Source organism: Onychomys torridus, chromosome 16 (assembly GCF_903995425.1).
Source record: "Onychomys torridus chromosome 16, mOncTor1.1, whole genome shotgun sequence".
NCBI lineage: Eukaryota > Metazoa > Chordata > Mammalia > Rodentia > Cricetidae > Onychomys > Onychomys torridus.
Window position 1 is genome coordinate 63,339,459 of NC_050458.1, and position 18,826 is coordinate 63,358,284.

The 18,826-nt window shown below is 45.7% G+C and overlaps 2 protein-coding genes and 1 non-coding gene across 3 annotated transcripts; 2 read left to right on the forward strand and 1 right to left on the reverse strand.

Moving 5' to 3' along the window:
- The first annotated feature begins 1,231 nt into the window (after nucleotides 1-1,231).
- LOC118596741 (olfactory receptor 10A4-like) lies at nucleotides 1,232-10,700 on the forward strand. The gene is made up of 4 exons (XM_036207620.1): nucleotides 1,232-1,343; nucleotides 2,206-2,249; nucleotides 8,364-9,127; nucleotides 10,538-10,700. Exons 1-4 carry the CDS (start codon nucleotides 1,232-1,234, stop codon nucleotides 10,698-10,700), a joined length of 1,083 nt encoding a protein of 360 aa, XP_036063513.1.
- LOC118597548 lies at nucleotides 3,142-3,248 on the forward strand. The gene has a single exon (XR_004946849.1). It is a non-coding gene; the product is annotated as a U6 spliceosomal RNA (small nuclear RNA).
- Nucleotides 10,701-16,154: 5,454 nt separating the features above from the next.
- On the reverse strand, nucleotides 16,155-18,504 carry Lalba (lactalbumin alpha). The gene is made up of 4 exons (XM_036207710.1): nucleotides 18,372-18,504; nucleotides 17,815-17,973; nucleotides 16,896-16,971; nucleotides 16,155-16,215 (listed from the first exon to the last, which is right to left on the reverse strand). The coding sequence occupies exons 1-4, from the start codon at nucleotides 18,502-18,504 to the stop codon at nucleotides 16,155-16,157; spliced, it is 429 nt and encodes a 142-aa protein (XP_036063603.1).
- Between the last annotated feature and the right edge of the window lie 322 nt (nucleotides 18,505-18,826).

An 18,826-nucleotide genomic window follows, 5' to 3' on the forward strand; every position in this document is an offset into this window, starting at 1 on the left:
GCTCCATTTTAGAATATTTTTTTCTCAGGTTTTAGGTGGAAACTCTTGCCAACACATTGGGTGCCATTTGTAGTTAGACTTTTCCTGCCTGGCCCATAGTCAGGACAAATCTCTCTCACCTGCCAGGCCCATAGACACTTTATTATCTAAAATTTTACTATATAAAAGTTAAAACCTTGCTTTAAAAAAAAAAAAAAAGAAAAGGGAAAGTGCTCTGGGATGTTCTGTATGTCAAATGTGTTGCTCTGATTGGTTAAAATAAACAAAGTGCTGATTGGCCAGTAGCCAGGCAGGAAGGATAAGGTAGGTGGGACAAGGAAGAGGAGAAGGCTGGGAACAGGAAGGCTGGGAGAGACACTGCCAGACGCTGCCATGAGAAGCAACATGTAAAGACACTGGTAAGCCACAAGACATGTGGCAAAGTATAGACTAACAGAAATGGGTTAATTTAAGATAGAACAAGTAGATAACAATAAGCCTGCCATGGCCATACAGTTTGTAAGCAATATAAGTTTCTGTGTGTTTACTTGGTTGTTTCTGAGTGTCTATGGGCCTGGAGGGTGAGAGAGATTTGTCCTGACTGTGGGCCAGGCAGGAAAACTCTAACTACACAGAGGCTTATTCTTATTTATAAATGTCTGGCCTTAGCTTGGCTTGTTTCTTGCCAGCTTTCCTTAACTTTAAATTAACCCATCTTTCTTTTGCCTCTGGGCTTTTCCCATTCTCTTACTTCTGTAAATCTTACTCTTACTCCATGACTTGCTTGGTAGCTGGCCCCTGGAGTCCTCCTCTTTCTCTGGCTACTTCTCCTTTTTTTTCCTCCCAGATTTCTACTTCCATTTATTCTCTCTGCCTGCCAACCCTGCCTATTTCTCTCTCCTGTCTCACTATTATCTGTTTAGCTTTTTATTAACCTATCAGCTGTTTTAGACAGGCACAGTAACACAGCTTCACAGAGTTAAACAACTGTAACATAAACAAAAGCAATACACCTTAAAATAATATTCTACAACACACATCACAGGAGGAAACTCATGCTTGGTACTTTAAATCTAGCTAAGAACCCATAGCTGGGGAGCTCATAGGTCCTAGAGGTGAACCCACTTTTATTTTGCTAACTGGGTATAGTATCAACCTGTCTTTTAAATATGTATCTCTATGCCTACAGATTAGTGCAGCTCTGGTCCTCACTAGAGAAGCATCTGTGTAGCTGCTAATACAAAGATTCACAATGGGTCAGCATGCAGAGAGTAAGTATCAGCGCAGTCATCAGCAGGGCATCTACATCAAACCCCCTCCTCCCAAGAGCCAGAGAACATCCAAGAAGAGGGAAAGAAAAGATTGTAAGAGCCAGAGTCAGTGAGGACCAAACAGTGCCTGCTAGACACGGCAGGACTGCTAGCCTCAAAGCAGCTGGGGTTGCCTGCAGATGACCTGCAGAAAATCAAGCCAGTCAACATTCCGGCGTGGATGCAGTAAAGGCACATGCCCCAGCCCTAGTTAAGGAGCTTGGCAAGGCTGCCCATGTGCCAGTGAACAGCCCCACACCCACACATAGACAGGCAGCACTAATGGGATTGAGTGGGTTATTTTGTAAAAGAGAACATGAAGTTTGGAAAGGGACACAGAGGAAAGGATCCAGGAGGAATTGGAGGGGGCAAAGGAGGAGGAACACGATTAAAATACATTGCACGCATGTACAAAATCCTCCAAGAGTAAATAGAAATATATACTGTTTCTTAAAACTTTTGAACAGAGGGCTTCCGGGTTGGTGAATATTGAGGTACAGGGAAGCAGCTCCACTGAGGGGTGTGAAAGCCCTGTACACATCTTCCCGCTTGGTTTCCTATATTTATCTTAGACGTTGACTGTTCCTATGTTAAATCTTTTACAATACACTGGAGATGAGTAAAGATAATCTCGTTGAGACCACTGGGACTAAGAGGAACTTCCCCTCATCCCCAATCCCTTCCAGGTTTTTGGTTTGGGCTTTTGGGGGTTGGGTTGGGTTAGGTTGGTCTCTCTCTACATAGCCCTGGCTGTCCTGGAACTATGTAGACCACCTACTTCTGCCTCCTTAGTGCTGAGATTAAAGGGGTGCACCACCACATCTGGCCCCTTACATGTCCTTGAACCAAGCACCCACATCTTGTGGCCAATTCACTGGGGTAATCAGACTTCTCTGTCTGTGTTTCTCATTTTAAGTGGCCACAAAGGATGTCTGTGGCAGAACTGCCCATCTGGAGCTGGTGAGTGATTTGAAATGATGTTCTCATGGCTAGAACTGCACTTTGGTGGGTCTGCCACTCTTTCCCATTACTCTCCCTCCCTTGTTTCTTGTTCCTTTCAGCTTGTCTGGAACACTTTGGGTGCATAGTGATATTTGATGGCCCATGGTAAAATCATAATAACTACAATTTGGATTTCTATAGGTCTCGGGCCAATCAGCAGTATTACCTATATAATGTGGTGGATTTAAATTTTGCTCCTGCTGGGCGTTGGTGGTGCACACCTTTAATCCCAGCACTTGGGAGGCAGAGCCAGGCGGATCTCTGTGAGTTGAGGCCAGCCTGGGCTACCAAGTGAGTTCCAGGAAAGGCGCAAAGCTACACAGAGAAACCCTGTCTCAAAATAATTAATTAATTGACTAATTAATTGATTAATTATTAATTAAAATAAAATTTGCTCCAAGGAAAGAGACCTTCTGTCTTCCTCAGGAAATCTTCCAAGTAACAGAAACATAATGGAAATGTCAGAATTCATTACATATGACTACCTCACACAAAGACCATGCTACATTCCTGGCTTAGACAGGACATTCTAGCTCAGCTATCAGGCAGTGGTCAGCCAGTTCAACATCTAGGACACAGACCCTTCAAAGGGTTTGTGTCACAGGTGACTGACTGCATGGGACTTTCATGGCCCTCAGTGTGACTTTCTCTCCCTGTCCCTCAATGTGCTCCCCAACCCAGAATCTCTCCGGATAAAATAAAATAAATGCCAAACAACTACGAAAAGAAAATAAGGTGTTGTTACAACGGGGCTCCTATTTTGTCTTCAGTTGTGAAAAGCTTCCTGCCTGTGCAGGGCAGCCTTCGGGACAGGCCACAGCACAGCTACAGGCTTTAAAGACTTTATAGAGTGCTCGCTTGGGCAGCACAAACACTAAAATTGGAAGGATACAGAGAAGATTAGCATGGCCCCTGTGCAAGGATGACACGCAAATTTGTGAAGTGTTCCATATTTAAGAGAGAGAGAGAGAGAGAGAGAGAGAGAGAGAGAGAGAGAGAGAGAGAGAGACTTTATAGAAAACTCAGCAGCTTGGGGTTGGGGATTTAGCTCAGTGATAGAGTGCTTGCCTAGCAAGCACAAGGCCCTGGGTTCGGCCCTCAGCTCTGGAAAATAGAAAAGAAAAGAAAAGAAAACTCAGCAGCCTTAAGCCACCAGCCTAGGGTTTGGCTTTCTGCTCATTTGCATATGTGTGAACTGGCACCACTTTGAGGATACCCATCAACACGGAGGCAGTCTTCTGCCTCCAGGCTTTGGGTTTTGCTTGGTTCACTTGTTTTTACTCCTCTCTTTCCTCATCCATGTCAAGGAACGTCCCAGGGAATGGGGACCCCCAACTCAACCCAATATTTGGGTACAGCCTGCTTTGGTTCCCAAGGTTGATATCCACCCACCTCTTTTCCTTATCTCCTCAGACCTGTGCTCACTAGACTTCACCGTGTTCCCATATCAGCTCACCCCTCCTCCAGCCCATAGATATGTGTAAACATGCCAGCCACCACTAATGGCCCAACTTTAGACTCTACACCAGTTGGGACACTCCCAGGATATAGGCTTCACTCAGTGGAGAACACAACATTGAAGAATATCCTCCAGCATGAAAACTTATTGTTGGGGTTGTTTGGTTTTTGGTGTTTTGTTTTGTTTTGTTTTGTTTTTACTTTTTATTCTTTGCTCTTTGGGGGCCTGCCACCCAGCTCCCAAGCAAATCATACAGAGGCTTATTCTTATGATTGCTTTGTCTTAGCTTAGCATTTCTAGCCAGCTTTTCTTAATTATACCATCTACCTTTTGCCTCTGGGCTTTTACCTTCTCCTAGCCTATGTTCCTTTCTTTCCTTCTTACTCTGTGGCTTGCTGTATGACTGGATGGTTGGTCCCTGAGCTCCTCACCTCAGCTTTCTCCTCTTATTTGTTCTCTCTGCCTGCCAGCCCCAACCCATTTCTCTTTCTCTCTGCCCAGCTATTGGCCATTCAGCTCTTTATTAGACCAATCAAATGTTTTAGACAGGCAAAGCAACACAGCTGCACAGAGTTAAACAAATGCAACATAAAAGAATGCAACACATCTTTACATCATTAAAACAAATGTTCCACAGCATAAACAAATGTAACACATCTTTTTTTTCTGGAGCTGAGGACCGAACCCAGGGTCTTGCGCTTGCTAGGCAAGCGCTCTACCACTGAGCTAAATCTCCAACCCAGCATCTTAAACTAATATTCCACAACAGATACTATAATCAATGGTTATAGCAGCTACATACCACACAAGTCAGCAGCTTCCTGTAATGCCTGCTTTCAGCATCTATCAGGTGCCCCACCTATCCAAAGCTCAACCCAAGAACATGTACCCAAGCCCTAGGGAAGTTTAAATGACCTACAAACCTATCTGAAGTATGGCAAGGACATTTGTTGCATATGCCAGTGATACTGTATTTTGCTGTATATCAGTTTTATGTTTGTTTTATAGCTGTCATAGCAATTTTGTTCTTAGGAAATTATTATTTTGATTGTGCTATACCAAGTTGGTCAGCTTTTTTTGTGTTCAAATTGTTTATTTTACATCATTATTTCCTTAGTCACTAAAGGGAGAAGTATTTATATCAAGTATTATACTTACTGCCTTTGTTTAGATATGGAAAGATTCTACAGGAATATTTCATAGTCTCCAGCAACTTCTGGAAGTTTGATATAATGTTGTATAGTTGATATAATGTTGTATAATGTTGTGAGGAGATTATTATTGTAGCTATTGGGGAGAGTACAGCCAAAGGCATATTGAAGAGTCCAGAGCAGGGCAAAATAGTAGTAGATTGAACATGGTCAGCAGACTGAACCAGGCCATGCGGGGAGTGGAAGAGCCAGAGAAGAGGACTAAGAGAGAGCATGGCCAAAGGGGCAGAGATCTATAGGAATGAGAAGCTGGGGAAGGGATGCCCAGGAGCTGAGGAAGTTCAGGGTAGGGGCTGGGAAGAGAAGAACTGGCATGGGGAAATAGGGAAAGGAATTTGAGGGAAGGGGATGAAGGATGGACTTGATCAAAATACATTATATGCATTATGAAATCCTCAAACAAGAATTTTTTTTCTTTCCTTTTTTTTTTTTTGTTTTCTTTGTTTTGTGTTTTGGTTTTTTTTTTTTTTTTTGAAAAGGGGTTTCTTTGTGTAGCCCTGGCTATCCTGGAACTCGCTCTGTAGCCCAGGCTGGCCTTGAACTCACAGATCCTCCTGCTTTTGCCTCCCAAGTGCTGGGATTAAAGGCGAGTGCCACCATCACCTGGTGCCATTTTTTTTAAGACACATTATTGAGTTTTTATTTATTTATTTTGTGTGTATGTTGTTGGGAGCTTGTGCACCATGTTGAGTGTGTGGAGGTCAGAAGACAACTTGCGGGAGCACTATATTTACTTCATTTCCCCCTCCTTCTGCTCTCTCCAACCCTTCCCATTCTCCCAGATTCACAAAAAAAAATAAAAAATAAAAAAATAAAAATAAAAGCTTTGTTTTGAAGCAAAGACTATTACAGAAATCTACAACTGGTCAAAATGCATAGAACACTGGCCATAGGGTGCCCGACACCACCAATACCTCTACAGCACGACCCTACACTGAAGGCTCTGGGACATCATGGAAGAAGAGGTGGAAAGATTGTACATGTCAGAGGACCAGGGCATCTGCCACAAGACAGTGTCTTCTAGACATGACGGTGAAGCTGTGCTCATGAACTCTCAACAATATGGTCACCTAAACAAAACCTGAAAAATGACAATTGATATGCCAGTGTGGATGGGAGAAAGTCCTGCCACTAGATGAAGAACCCCAAACAATGAGTGACTGCTGAGAGAGAGAGAATCAGTCTGCTCCAGGGATGAGCCCCCTGATAGGAGATCCACTCCCAAGCAATCAGCCCCAAGCACATACACATTAAATAAACTCTGCAGGTCGTGTGTGTGTGTGTGTGTGTGTGTGTGTGTGTGTGTGTGTGTGTGTGTATAACAACAATTCAAGAATAAGGGGCCATGATTGGATTTTTTAAAACTTCATATCTGAGTCAGTTAAGTTGCATGTGTTCAGTGAAAGGAATGTTTAAGTTGAAAATACTGTACAGAATTTTTCAGAGATTTTTTTCAGCCAAACATTTTATTAGATTTGCGGAGGTATCTGAAGAACAGGGTGACGTTCTAATTAACAAGGATGCACTTCTGGGGGGAACCTAAGGGAAGAGGCGTAGCAAATACGAAAGCAGAGTTAGGCAATGTTGGAGGTAAAGGGTTGTGTGTTTGTTTTTCAGAATTTTGTGCATGTATACAATGAGTATGTATATAAAAGTATTGCCATAGATCGGCAATATTTTTACATAACAATAGAACTAAAAATGGATTATTGGCCACCTCAGGGCCCTCTTGCATGATGTAACCCACTAAACAAGAGTAACACAAAGAGTCAGTCTGGAGGACCCACTCAGAACCAGAGAAGACCTGCTCGGGGTCTCTAGGGACTCCCTTCACTCTCTAAGGTCTGAAGAAGACTTGAAGTCCCTCTGGCCATTGTTATTTGTGAAACAGAATTTTGGAAAACTACCCTTCCCCTTGGACATAAAAACTATGGAGATGAATCCTTATTCAGAAGTCTCTTGTGGGCTAGACAGACAGTTCAGCCATTAAAGGCTGATAACCAACTAAGACTCATAACCAAAATTTAAAGAGCTCAGTGCCCAGAAGTCCCTTGTCTGTATCCCCTAGGATTAAGTCAAGAGAAGCCCACAGAAACCAAGTCAGACTTCTGGCTCTTGTGCAGTGTGGGAAATGATGTTATCCAGGCATCCTCCACTAACCACATCTGGTTTTTGCCTTGGGATCCAGGTAAGGATAAATCTTATTCCAATCCATCTTCTCCCAAAACTGCCCACTCTGGGAACCCGTGAGCATGGTAGTCACGAGCAGAGGTCAGAAGGGGCCTTCCCCCATCTGCATTGGTTCATTTATGAACTTTCTAGCTATCCTTTGAGAAGAGAGGCGACCTCTTTACCTCCCTATGCTCTAAACTAAACCTGTAACTGTCCATTCTACCAAGTATCCTTTATCCCTCCTCCTTTGGCGAGAGGATATCTGTAACGTTCAGAAGTTGAGTGATGAAAGTTTGGCATGGCTTTATCCATATCCAGTTCAGAGATGCTCAGGTCTCTGTGGACTCTTGTGCTAAATCCGGAGAGCACAGTGAAAGCAGAGGGCATTGTCCTCTCTTCCATTAGGAGGGCTCCCCCCTCATCTAGTTTCCATGAAACTATGCCACTTCTGCTTGGGCTAGCATGCAAGGGGACAAGGGGCTTCTATTCGGTAGCAAACACACCCAAAAATCATGGCTCCATCATTCTTAGAATGTCGAAAATGGAATGGACCTTGGAAACCATCTACTTTTCCAGAGTTTTCTTTTGCCTCTGTTGGGGGTGGTGCATGGGTGGAGTTCATTTGTGGAGTTCAGAGGACAACTTGCAGGAGTCAGCTCTCTGCTTCCATCCCAGGGACAGAACTCAGACCGCCACCCTTGTGACAAGCACCTTTACTCACTAAGCCATCTGACCCATCCTACTGACTGTTTTAAGTGAAAAACTCAAGTGATTTACAAACTTCTGAGGGCAGAGAAAGGACTTGCCCCATCATGAGGTGTCCCAGCACTTCTGTCCGTTATTCAGACATCGTCATAGTCTGTCATGCCAATGGCCAGCCAAAATGTTTACTGCTGATTCGCTGTGCCTCTCAGGTCCCCTGCAGGCTGAGTTTGACCCCCTTTCAAAGCAGAACATAACACACCTCTCAGAGTCATAGGGTCGGCTCCTTTCCTCCAATATTGTAATCCTGTTCCTCCTCCTCTTCCTTTCTAGGACTCATCCTCTTCAAGCTTCCCACCCACCTTCTCCACTTTGGCCAGAAGGTCACTGCCCTGAGCTAGGAAGTGCTGACGAGCGGACACAGCAGAAAGACCACTGCCGTGTAACCCCTCCTGAGTCAAAAGTTTACTTCATCATTCCGGGGCTGTGTAGCAGTCCTGGACAATCTTCTCAGTTCTCGTCCCTCAGATGGAAGTTAGGAATGTCACTGAGTTTGTGCTCCTGGGACTGACCAGCAACCCTCGGACCCGGGTGCTGCTGTTTGCACTGTTCTTGGTGATTTACCTCTTGACCCTCTCGGGGAACCTGCTGATGCTGCTGGTGATCGGCTCTGATTCCCACCTTCATACCCCCATGTACTTCTTCCTGAGACACCTCTCCTTTATAGATGCTTTCTATTCCTCAGTCATTGTGCCCAAGTTGCTGAGGAACCTGATTTCTGAGTGGAAGACTATATCGTCCCTGGGGTGTTTCACTCAGATCGCCCTGGTCTTATTTTCTGGGGCCACCGAAGCCTGCCTCCTTTCTGCCATGGCCTATGACCGGTTCCAGGCTGTGTGTCACCCACTGTTGTATGTGGTCACTATGAATGGAAAGGTGTGTTCTGGGCTGGCAGTTATATCCTGGGCCACAGGAATCAGTGTCAGCCTGATTAACACCCTCCTGCTAGCTCAAGAGCACTTCTGTGGCCCGAACCTCATCCACAGCTTTGCCTGTGAGATTCCTCCCATGCTCTCGCTGGTCTGTTCTGACCCCCACACTACCGTCACCTCCATCCTTACAACCATGGTGATCTTAGGTCTTGGTACTCTTGTCCTACTGCTGGGTTCCTACAGCCGGATCATCATGACAGCCCTGGGCATCAGCTCCGCCACAGGTCGCAGCAAGATCTTCTCCACATGCTCTTCACATTTCCTCGTGGTTACCATCTTTTACGGTTCGGGAGTATCCAGGTGTGTCATGCAGTAGTTCCTCGTCACAAATGCCGTGTATTCCTCTCCTAACCGCCCTTGGTCTACACAACAGAGCAATGCAGCAGGAAAGACTCATCCTGGAATTCGTTCCTGGAATTCCCAAGGCTTGAGCTCCAGTCCAGCTCTGCTGTGCACTAGCTGTGTGGGTTTCAAAAGGCTCACCTGAGCCTGGGGATAAATGTGCTTCCCTTCATCTCAGTTGCCTCATACACTGTAAAGCGACAGTAAGATTTCCCCTGCTTATTTCACAGAAATATTAGAAAAATATATCAGTAAAATTGTAGTTAGATGAGTAACGTGTGTGTGTGTGTGTGTGTGTGTGTGTGTGTGTGTGTGTGTGGTCACGAGCTGTCTGGCATGTGTGCTATGGACTGAAGTACAATCCTCCATTAAAGCAGCACCATTCTTAACCACTGAGCCATCTCCCCAGCCCCTAAATATCTTTTAAAATCAAAGTCCACAAGGAACATTCTTGATATGTTGCCTTTGTCCTGGTGAAGATAATGCCATTGGAAAGGTAGTAACGCGTCTTTGGGAAATAATCCAAGGGATACTTCAGATACGCGTAATAATTTAATCATAAGGTTTTAAAAATCATATGTGTTACTCAGCCCGTTTTTATCTCTCACTTTATTCACCGATTTTGGCTCCTCTTCCAATCCAAAGAAAAATATAACTAAAAGTTTGTTCCACCAAGCATTATAAAAATAATGTGTTAGGGCTGGAGAGATGGCTCAGTGGTTAGGAGCACTTGCTACTCTTGCAAAGGACCCAGGTTCAGTTCTCAACACCCACAAGGAGGCTTACAACCATCCACAATTCCAGTTTCAGGGGACCAGGAACCCTCTTCTGACCTCCACGGGTACCATGTAGTCATATGGTACACATGCACACATGCAAACATTCACACACATATAATAATTAATAATAGTTTGCTATGGTTGTGAGAGTAATCCTCAGAGACATACATGTGGGAAACAATGGCAGTGTTGTGGACTAGACACGTAGTTCTGCAAGAAATAATCACCACTAAATGAGAACACCGTGTGTCTGAATTGTTGCGAATATAGAGAAAGGATAACGTTATATCATGACTATTAGCCAAGGAAATGTGTTAGGCCTATCCAACCTGAACCCCTGAATACACAGAAGAACTTGTTTTCCTGGGAGAGTTCCCTCTGTGAGTTCACTTGTGCTTGGAGGCATTTGAAGACAGAAATGACTGACTTCCCAATGATCGCTTATGTCTAGATGTTGCCATGGCGACAGTCCACTCAACCCTGAGGTAACTTTTGTGCCCTCGGCGGGAGTGGGATAGACCCCAGCTGTGAACAGTGTTGCGATCCTCATCCTGAGCTCACTTTGCTCCTTTGTGTAATTTCTCCAAAGGTACATGACTCCAGCGTCTGGTTCAGCCCTGGAGCAAGTGCTGTCTTTACAGTACAGTGTGGTGACCCCGCTGCTAAACCCCCTTATCTACAGCCTGAAAAACAAAGACGTAACGGCAGCTCTGAGGAGGATGCTGACCAGGAGGTCCAGGCTGCCCTTGTAGCCCAGGCTCTCCTGCTCCATCAAGGGTTGGCAGGTGTAGAGGGAAGATACTAGAAGAAGGGACCTTACCACTCAGCCACCTCTGCGTTGCCACAACAGAGGACATTTCTCTTCCTCCACTGCCCTGCCCCTAGTCCAGGGATATTATTAGGAAACTTCCAGAATAGAGCAGGTGATTCCCGACTCATCCAAGAGACCCACTTAGTACATTAGAAAATCCTCAGGACTCCACTAGCCATTTCCACGGCTCATAATTTGTCCCTTCCCTGGTCCTTTATTTTGTCTGTGCAGAGTCCGAATCAACCTGTCAGACCACTGGTGAGAACATTGCCGTACTCTAGGAAAGTAGCATCTTGGCTGAACAAGACTCAGCCCCGCATTTGTTTCCATCCCAAAGGATCATTTGCAAGATCTAAATCTCCATAATAAGTGAACCAGAAATGAATTAATGTTTCTGGAATCCTGTCTTCATTCATAAAAGCAGTGCCAGGCTCACCACACCCACAGTCGTCACCTGTGGATGAAGAAGTGATACTCCACATGAAGATGCCCTTCTCTTGCAGGCTCCTAGGAGATAGGGAGGGTGACGGTCACCACCTAGCTGTAAGTGTTCTGGGCTTCTCTCAATAGCTTCTGTGTCCCCATGATCTTGTACCTCCTGTTACTTAATAGTTACATGAGGTAAATGACAGAAATTAGTGAATGACAGAGGAAGGGAAGGGAGAGAGCATGTGAAAGGAGCATTGCCTTCACAAGACACATGTCAGGAAATATCCAAGAGGAGAAACCGGAAGGAGAAAGAGATTCCGTATTGTTGAGCACTGCCCTGAGTCCTCACCGTGAGCTGAGTGAATATTCCACAGCAGGTCTTCCTCCAAGCCCCCCTACCTCCCACCTGAACCTCAGCTGCTTCCGGTTCAGATCCTTGTTCCAGACCTAGAGGAAAGAGAAGTTGGAGAACTCGGAACAAATGCCCCACTGCCATCCTTACGGATACTCTGCTCACGAGAAGCCGAGTCGTTATTTCCGATCCTGCTTCTTCTCGGATGCCCAGAGGTCTGCGTTTGTCAAGACCAGCACCCTCATCGTTCTGTGGATATAAACACGTCACCACGTGAGGTGACAGCGTGTAAATTCATTGTGGCGATCATTTCACAATATCTGCAGATCCCAAGGCCCATCTTTAACCTGTATCATTTCATTTGGCAGAAGGAAGAGGAAAGGAGGGTTGGCACCAGCCTCTCCCTGTCAGATGGGATAATCAAGCTTGACTGAGTCACAAAGCTAACATTTATTTTCACAAGATAATGAATAATTCTGTGAATACCATATAAATTATTGAATAAAGGAAATGCATCAGCTAGTGGAGAGAGCTTGCCTAAGAGCTACAAACACTGACCTCAAATGCCCTCAGCTGTCACTTGTACAAAAGACTTCATCTGTTTTCTTCCATTGAGTGTCATTGGATATATCAACCACACTCCAGGGCAGGCCTCATGCTCAGAAGTAGTCGGCCAACGCAAAACAGACTCCATGTTTTTGTGTGTCTTGAGTTTTGTTTGTTTGTTTGTTTGTTTGTTTGTTTGTTTGTTTTGAGAGAGAAAAAGAACATAAAGTTAGGTGGGTAGGGAGGTGGAGGAGAGCCTGGGAGGACTGGGGAGTGAGAAAGAATATAATCAAAATATATTGAATGAAATTCTCAAAGAACCAATAAATGTATTAAAATAAATGAGAAGTAGAGCTTCATGGGAATTCCTTAGGTCACTGAGACTATTCTAAAGCAAGGTTGTAGGATCCCATCTCTCCTGTCTTCTCTGCCCCATTCCTCGATCACTATTCAATCCCATCTGCTGCCCTGCAGTGGTGCACCACCACCCATCATCCATAACCATTTAATCCCATGTAATTAATCCTGCAGTGATACACTGCCATCCACCATCCTCACCAGAAGCCATACCAGTGGGAGCCTCAAATCTTGGACTCTGCATCTCTAAGACTATGGAGCGAATAAACTCATCTCTTGATAAGATAGTTGCCTCAAGCACTCCATAGTAATAATACAAAGGTGGCCAGAGCTGTGGTACTGCTTTCGTGGCTCAGCCCTACTTCAGTGGCATTTGCTAGCCACTTGATGGAGCTGGTTCCTTATATTTCTCAACCATGAGGCTACGGCTCTGACAAGTTGATGAGTAAGAAGGAAACATGCAAGGCCAGTGGACAGAATGAGCTTCCAGCTCTGTCCTTTCCCACACACCCACACTTGGGGCGTGGATGAACCCCTAGGGACTTGGAAAAGCTTTATACCATAACTAGTAAGGGAAAAATAGCATACAATGTCACAAGAGAGACAGCATACTGTGTTTAAATTCACACTGAAGTGTAATGTCTGATACCAGGTATTTCCAGAGAGTGTTTTCACTAGGTACAGGGCAGAACTCTGTCCCACACACACACCTAATGTGTGCCTATAGATTCTCTGTATATGTGTGATTTCCAGAGACGAGGTCTTGTCATAGCTCATCTTAGAAAATGAAGCAATCCCTCAGCCCCCTCAAAAATCTATTGACTCATAACTATCCTGTCCTTTCACCCTGCATCCTGTCAACATCCCACCTATACTTCCCAATCCAGTTCAATTCCCGCCTTCTAGTCTAGCATGCCTTCACACCCCTGCAATCCCAGCACTCTAGAGGCTGTGGCTGAGGGACAAAGAACAGACGTTCAGGCCTGAGTTATACAGTGAGATGCTATGTAAGAAAAAAATCCACCACTTTCAGACTCTGTGGGGATAGAGGCATAGGTATGAGTGTGTTTGTGTGGGTGTGTGTGTGAGAGAGAGAGAGACAGAGACAGAGACAGAGACAGAGACAGAGTGGAAGCCAGGGGTTGACCTGAGGTTTCATTTCTCAGGAGTCAAAGGCATCGGGTTTTTTTTGTTTTGTTTTGTTTTGTTTTTGAGACAGAGTCTCTGGGGCTCACAAGGTAGGTTAGGCTGACTGACTAGCCATCCAACCCCAGGGATCCTCCTGTGTCCACCTCCCCAGAGGTCACAGGTTCAATTCCCAGCACCCACATGGCAGCTCACACCTGTCTGTAACTCCAGTTCCAGGGCTTCTGACACCCTCACACAGACACAAATGCAGGCAAAACACCAATGCACAGGAAATAAAAATATAAATGAATCATTAAAAATTTAATAGAATATGCAGGACATATTTCCAGCCTCCCTCACCATCCTTGTGACAATATCCCTGGTATTACAACTATTTGTATTACACCCTACTAGTGCCCACAGGACAAACCCCTTTAACAGCGTCAATAAACTCACACACACACACACACACACACACACACACACACACACACACACACACACAAAGTTCTCCATGTTCATGTGGCGAGTCCACCCCCTTCAGTAGCAGGGGGAAGTGGCAATGACCTGAGGCTTTGGAACCCCACGCTATCTTCTCCCTATCCCTGGAGGAAAAAATACCAGGTGTGTAAATACAAGTTATTAAGGTGTGTCAATGCAAGTTATAAAGATCTGAGGATGTGAAAACTTAAACTGTGATAAGAAAGTGATTTAAGGTATATAAAAAGAATGAAACGTTCCAGATTTCTTTCCCTCACTAAACGACTGTTGTGTTAAGACTCTAAAACTTTATTATTAATTTATCTATTAATGTCAAGTCTTAGCATGAATAATGGAATTCTGAGCCGGATGGTGGTGGTGGTGGCAGCACTCGGAAGGCAGAGGCAGGTGGATCTCTGTGAGTTCGAGGCCAGCCTGGGCTACAAAGTGAGTTCCAGGGCAGCCTCCAAAAGCTACAGAGAAACCCTGTCTCAAAAAACAAAAAACAAAAAACAAAAAAAATGGAATTCTGATAAGCTTTTTTTTAAGAGCTGAGGACAGAACCCAGGGCCTTGTGCTTACTAGGCAAGCGCTCTACCACTGAGCTAAATCCCCAACCCCCTGATAAGCTTTTAATCTAGCTCTGTTAAACACCACTACCATTATTATAGTCACAAGTTCAAGATTTTAAGTCCCCTTTGGTTATTTTCTAAGTATAGACTTAAAAGTGCTTCTCATTGTGCTAAAACCATGTTTCATCTATATATCCCGGTCTTCTGGACAGAGGAAAGAGTGCTAATGCTTAACCAGAATCATTTCTGGGTCCCCTGTGACTCAAAGGCATGAGTCTACTGTTTCTTCTACAATGTGGATTTTAGTACAGATTACAAACAGTGAGAATGTTAATGTGTCTAAAACTTACTTCTTTTTGTAAACTCAGAAAATTCTGGTAAGCTTCAGCTTCAAACGGGTCATCAAATGGACTCCAGACAAGTACTGTCGATCCATAGCCTAAGCGTCCCCACCTACTGCCTGTTCCTGAGAGTGGGAATCTCCTCCTCACCTTTCCCTGGTCTTGGACCCCACCCCCATCTCAATCACCAGGACCTAAGAAAAGAAATTTCCCCCTGAAAGTCCTTAACTTTATTTTCTGCCAGCATCCTGCCGGGTCCCCTCAAAATCTGCATCCTGGACAGCTTCAAAATGGATGCCCCAAGTGGTCCAACCTCACAGGCTGCTTTAAGCAGGCCTGCGCTTTCCTAGAACAGACGGTCCCACAGAGCCTGGACAGCCGGCTATCCCAGGACTTGGACAGCATCCCAGCTTTCTCAGGTCCCCCATAGATGCTGAGCCCCCAGACAACCGGACACAGCTCCCACCAGCTATCCCTTCCTATTTTCCTCACCGTTTTATTAAAAACAAAAGAGAGGAGTGTTAGCTGCCAGCTGCCGCAGCAGCACCCTGCCTCTGCCACTGAAGCAGTGACGTCATCGTCAGCTGTGCGCACTACGACCCTTAAAAGTGCCCGCCAGGCGCAGCTCGCTCTCTCGCGGCGCTCCCTCTCCCTCTCCTTCTCCCTCTCCTCCTCCTTCTCTCTCTTTCTCTCTCTCATCTCTTGCCTCTTGCTCCTCTCTTGCTTCTCCTTCCTCTTGTCTCTTCCCTGTTTTGTTTCTCTGTCTGTCTGTCTGTCGGCCTCTTTCACGTCCTGACTCTGACACTTCCGCTCCTTCACTCTCCCCGTCCCCTAATAAACCTCTTGCACTAGCTCTGTTGCATGCGGCGTGTCTACTTGGTGGCAGGTCATTACATTGTCATCACATTGGTGACCGACACATCAAGTCAGGCCCTTTATTTAGAACAGAAGGGGACTTCTCTTGCTTTGGTGAAAACACCATCGAGACCCTCACCACTAAGCAAGGGTCTGCAGTCCATTGCTCCAGCCACACACACTTTGACAAAAGTCCTCAAGAGTCCAGTGGTGTCACTACAGGGTACAGGGCTCAGAGACAGAGCCTCTTCATGGTGATAAAAAAGAGCTGAACTGAGGTAGCCAAGAAGAGGCGTTCCAGAACTCGGGGCAGGAGCGACGAGGACATCCGGAGCTCACAGCTTCTTACAGCTCCACTGTTCCAGCCTCTCAGAGCACAGTGGCTTGTGTGCCAACCTGGTCATGGAGAAACAGACAAAAATAGGTTGGCTGACTGGGGCCCTTCTTTTTAACTTTCTATGCCAAATAATGGGTTCCATTATGACATTGATTCCATTATAACATTTTCATACATGTATATCATTGTACTTTGCTCAGTTACCAACCACTCACATGTGCGCGCGCATGCGCGCGCACACACACACACACACACACACACACACACACACACACACACACGCTTTCTCTCCTCTTGCTGGTAGTTGGCAGTGTCTTAGCATAAAGCTCCATTTAGCTTCTTCCTCAGGGTGATGTGAAAGATTGTAACAAGAAATCGACATTCTGAGGTACATGGCAAGGGTTTCTAAATGGAATAGGGCTTATAAAAATAGTAATAATAATTGATAAAGTCAAGGAAAGTGCAGATCTAGAAAAGGTGTGTAAAGATACCAAGGGCTTGCTTTAAGGCTAAGAACTGGCCAGGGGAAGGGAGACCTGGATACCAGCCTCCCAACAGGGAACTTCGTGCCAGAAAAGTTGTCACACAGGAATAACAGAGAAGAGCATTTTAAAAAATGGGCCCTTTGGGTCTGCTAGGTGAGTTTTGTTTTGGAGACTCTACCCAAGATTAAACGTTCAGGGGATACAAGGAGAGGAAAATGCATTGCTCTCAGGAGGCAAGAGAAGACACGGTTTACCAGTAGTCGATTCCTTTGATGGCCAGGATCTTCTTGACACACTTTTTGTCATCGGTAAGGTCATCATCCAGGAGATCTGGCAGAGGGCAGGAAGGAATGAGACAGCTAAGACGTGCAGCTCAGAGAGGTGAGGAGTTCCGCTAGTCCCTGGGTCCAGGGGACCTGGTTCTGAGTGAAGGCTTGGCCTAGTGACTTTCTATATGAAAAGGCCAATCTAGAAATGCCTCTCCTGGGTAGGGACTTTCCTCCCTTCCCCAGGACATCTCTGAGAAGTCATCAGCTTCATCACACCCTGAAAACGCAGACTTCAAGATTCACAAACAGCTTATGGAGAAGGATGCTGGGGTGGGGGGGAGATGCCAGCAAAGAGAGAAGGTTAGCTACTTGCTGTTCAGCCTCTCTGAGTGAGCCGAATTCCACCAAAGTGGGGGGGGGGGGGCAGAGCCAGCCACCCAGCTACACAGCCAGATGTAGAGTAAGAAGTAAAGAAAGGTATACATGAACAGAGAAAGATAAAAGCCCAGAGGCCATAGGTAGATGGGATAATTTAAGAAAAGCTGGCAAGAAACAAGCTAAGCTAAGGCCAAGCATTTATAATTAAGAACAAGCCTGGGTTGGGGATTTAGCTCAGTGGTAGAGCTCTTGCCTAGCAAGCACAAGGCCCTGGGTTTGGTCCTCAGCTCTGAAAAAAAACAAGAAACAAAAAAACAAAAACAAAAATATTCACAAACAGGTTAACTCTCTCTGAACTTCAGGGATGACTCTCTGGGCATGTGGAGATGATGGCCAGGGACCAGGTTCTTACTGAGCATCGTCACTGTGTCACACAGTTCTCAGAGCAGTGGCTCCTGAGATGGACTGGGCACCTCTGAGGAAGGCTATGAAGAAGCCGGAGAGCAGGGCGAAAGAGGCGACTCACAGTCACAGGAAGTGCCGCAGATGTTCTCTGACTCAGGTACCTCGCTGCTCTTGCACCAGTGTTTGTTACTGATCTGGAAGAGGCCGTACTCGGTGCTGCCGCCGTTTTTGACTGTGGCTTGTGTGTTGAAGCCACTGCTATGAAATATAATGCAGGTCCCTGAGGGAGGTAGAAGACAGGGGCTTCACAAACATGTGCAGGAGCAGCATGATTGAGGACCTAGTTTCCCGGCAGCGGACAAAGGCTTCCCAGCCGATCTCCAAAAGCAGTGAAGGACAGAGTGTCGCGATGAAGTGAGACGGGCAGACAACGGGAGAAAGAAGGATGGGAAAGCAAACTGAATGACAGAGAACAGGAGTAAGAAGAGCTAAGTGAGAGGAGAGAGAGAGAGAGAGAGAGAGAGAGAGAGAGAGAGTAGAGAGAAGAGAGGAGACGAGAGGAGAGGAGAGGAGAGGAGAGGGGAGGAGAGGAGAGAGGAGAGAGAGGAGAGGAGAGGAGAGGAGAGGAGAGGAGAGGAGAGGAACCGGAGGAAGCGAAAGGCAGAGTAATAAACTCACATTCAAGCGCCGTAATGCCTTGATGGCCATCCATGTCTTCCATGGCCTGGTACACCTCACATTTGGTGAGTTGTGTGGCTTGAATGGCAGGGAACAAAATGTACACCAGGAACAAAGGAACGAAACACATCATTTTGGCTGCTCCTGGATCTTGAAATATGGACACGACTCAGCTCCACCTGCTTTTATTTATGAAGGAAGCCTCCAGATCTCTGGCACCAGGTCTGACATCTAGGAAGATGATGAAGATGAGGAAATGCTGAGCCTGCCAGCTTCCTTCCATCACTTCCCCCTAACTTTCCTCCCTGTCTTCCCACATCCAGTCAATGCTGAGTATTGTTCTCTGTCCACACGGTTCCACACATGATCCTGCTTCTCACTCAACTCTGGTAAACCTTCCTTTCCTTTAGGGTCAGTTCTAGGAAGCAGGATGTCCCTAACCTAATTTAGGAACA

Coding starts and splice junctions, on each gene's coding strand:
- LOC118596741 (XM_036207620.1), top strand. CDS start 1,232: ATGGGTCAGCATGCAGAGAGTAAGTATCAGCGCAGTCATCAGCAGGGC. Junction 1,344..2,205: donor GAAGAGGGAAAGAAAAGATT/GTAAGAGCCAGA, acceptor TCTCATTTTAAG/TGGCCACAAAGGATGTCTGT. Junction 2,250..8,363: donor GAACTGCCCATCTGGAGCTG/GTGAGTGATTTG, acceptor CTCGTCCCTCAG/ATGGAAGTTAGGAATGTCAC.
- Lalba (XM_036207710.1), bottom strand. CDS start 18,504: ATGATGTGTTTCGTTCCTTTGTTCCTGGTGTACATTTTGTTCCCTGCC. Junction 17,974..18,371: donor AGGCATTACGGCGCTTGAAT/GTGAGTTTATTA, acceptor TACCTCCCTCAG/GGACCTGCATTATATTTCAT. Junction 16,972..17,814: donor CTGCGGCACTTCCTGTGACT/GTGAGTCGCCTC, acceptor GCCCTCTGCCAG/ATCTCCTGGATGATGACCTT.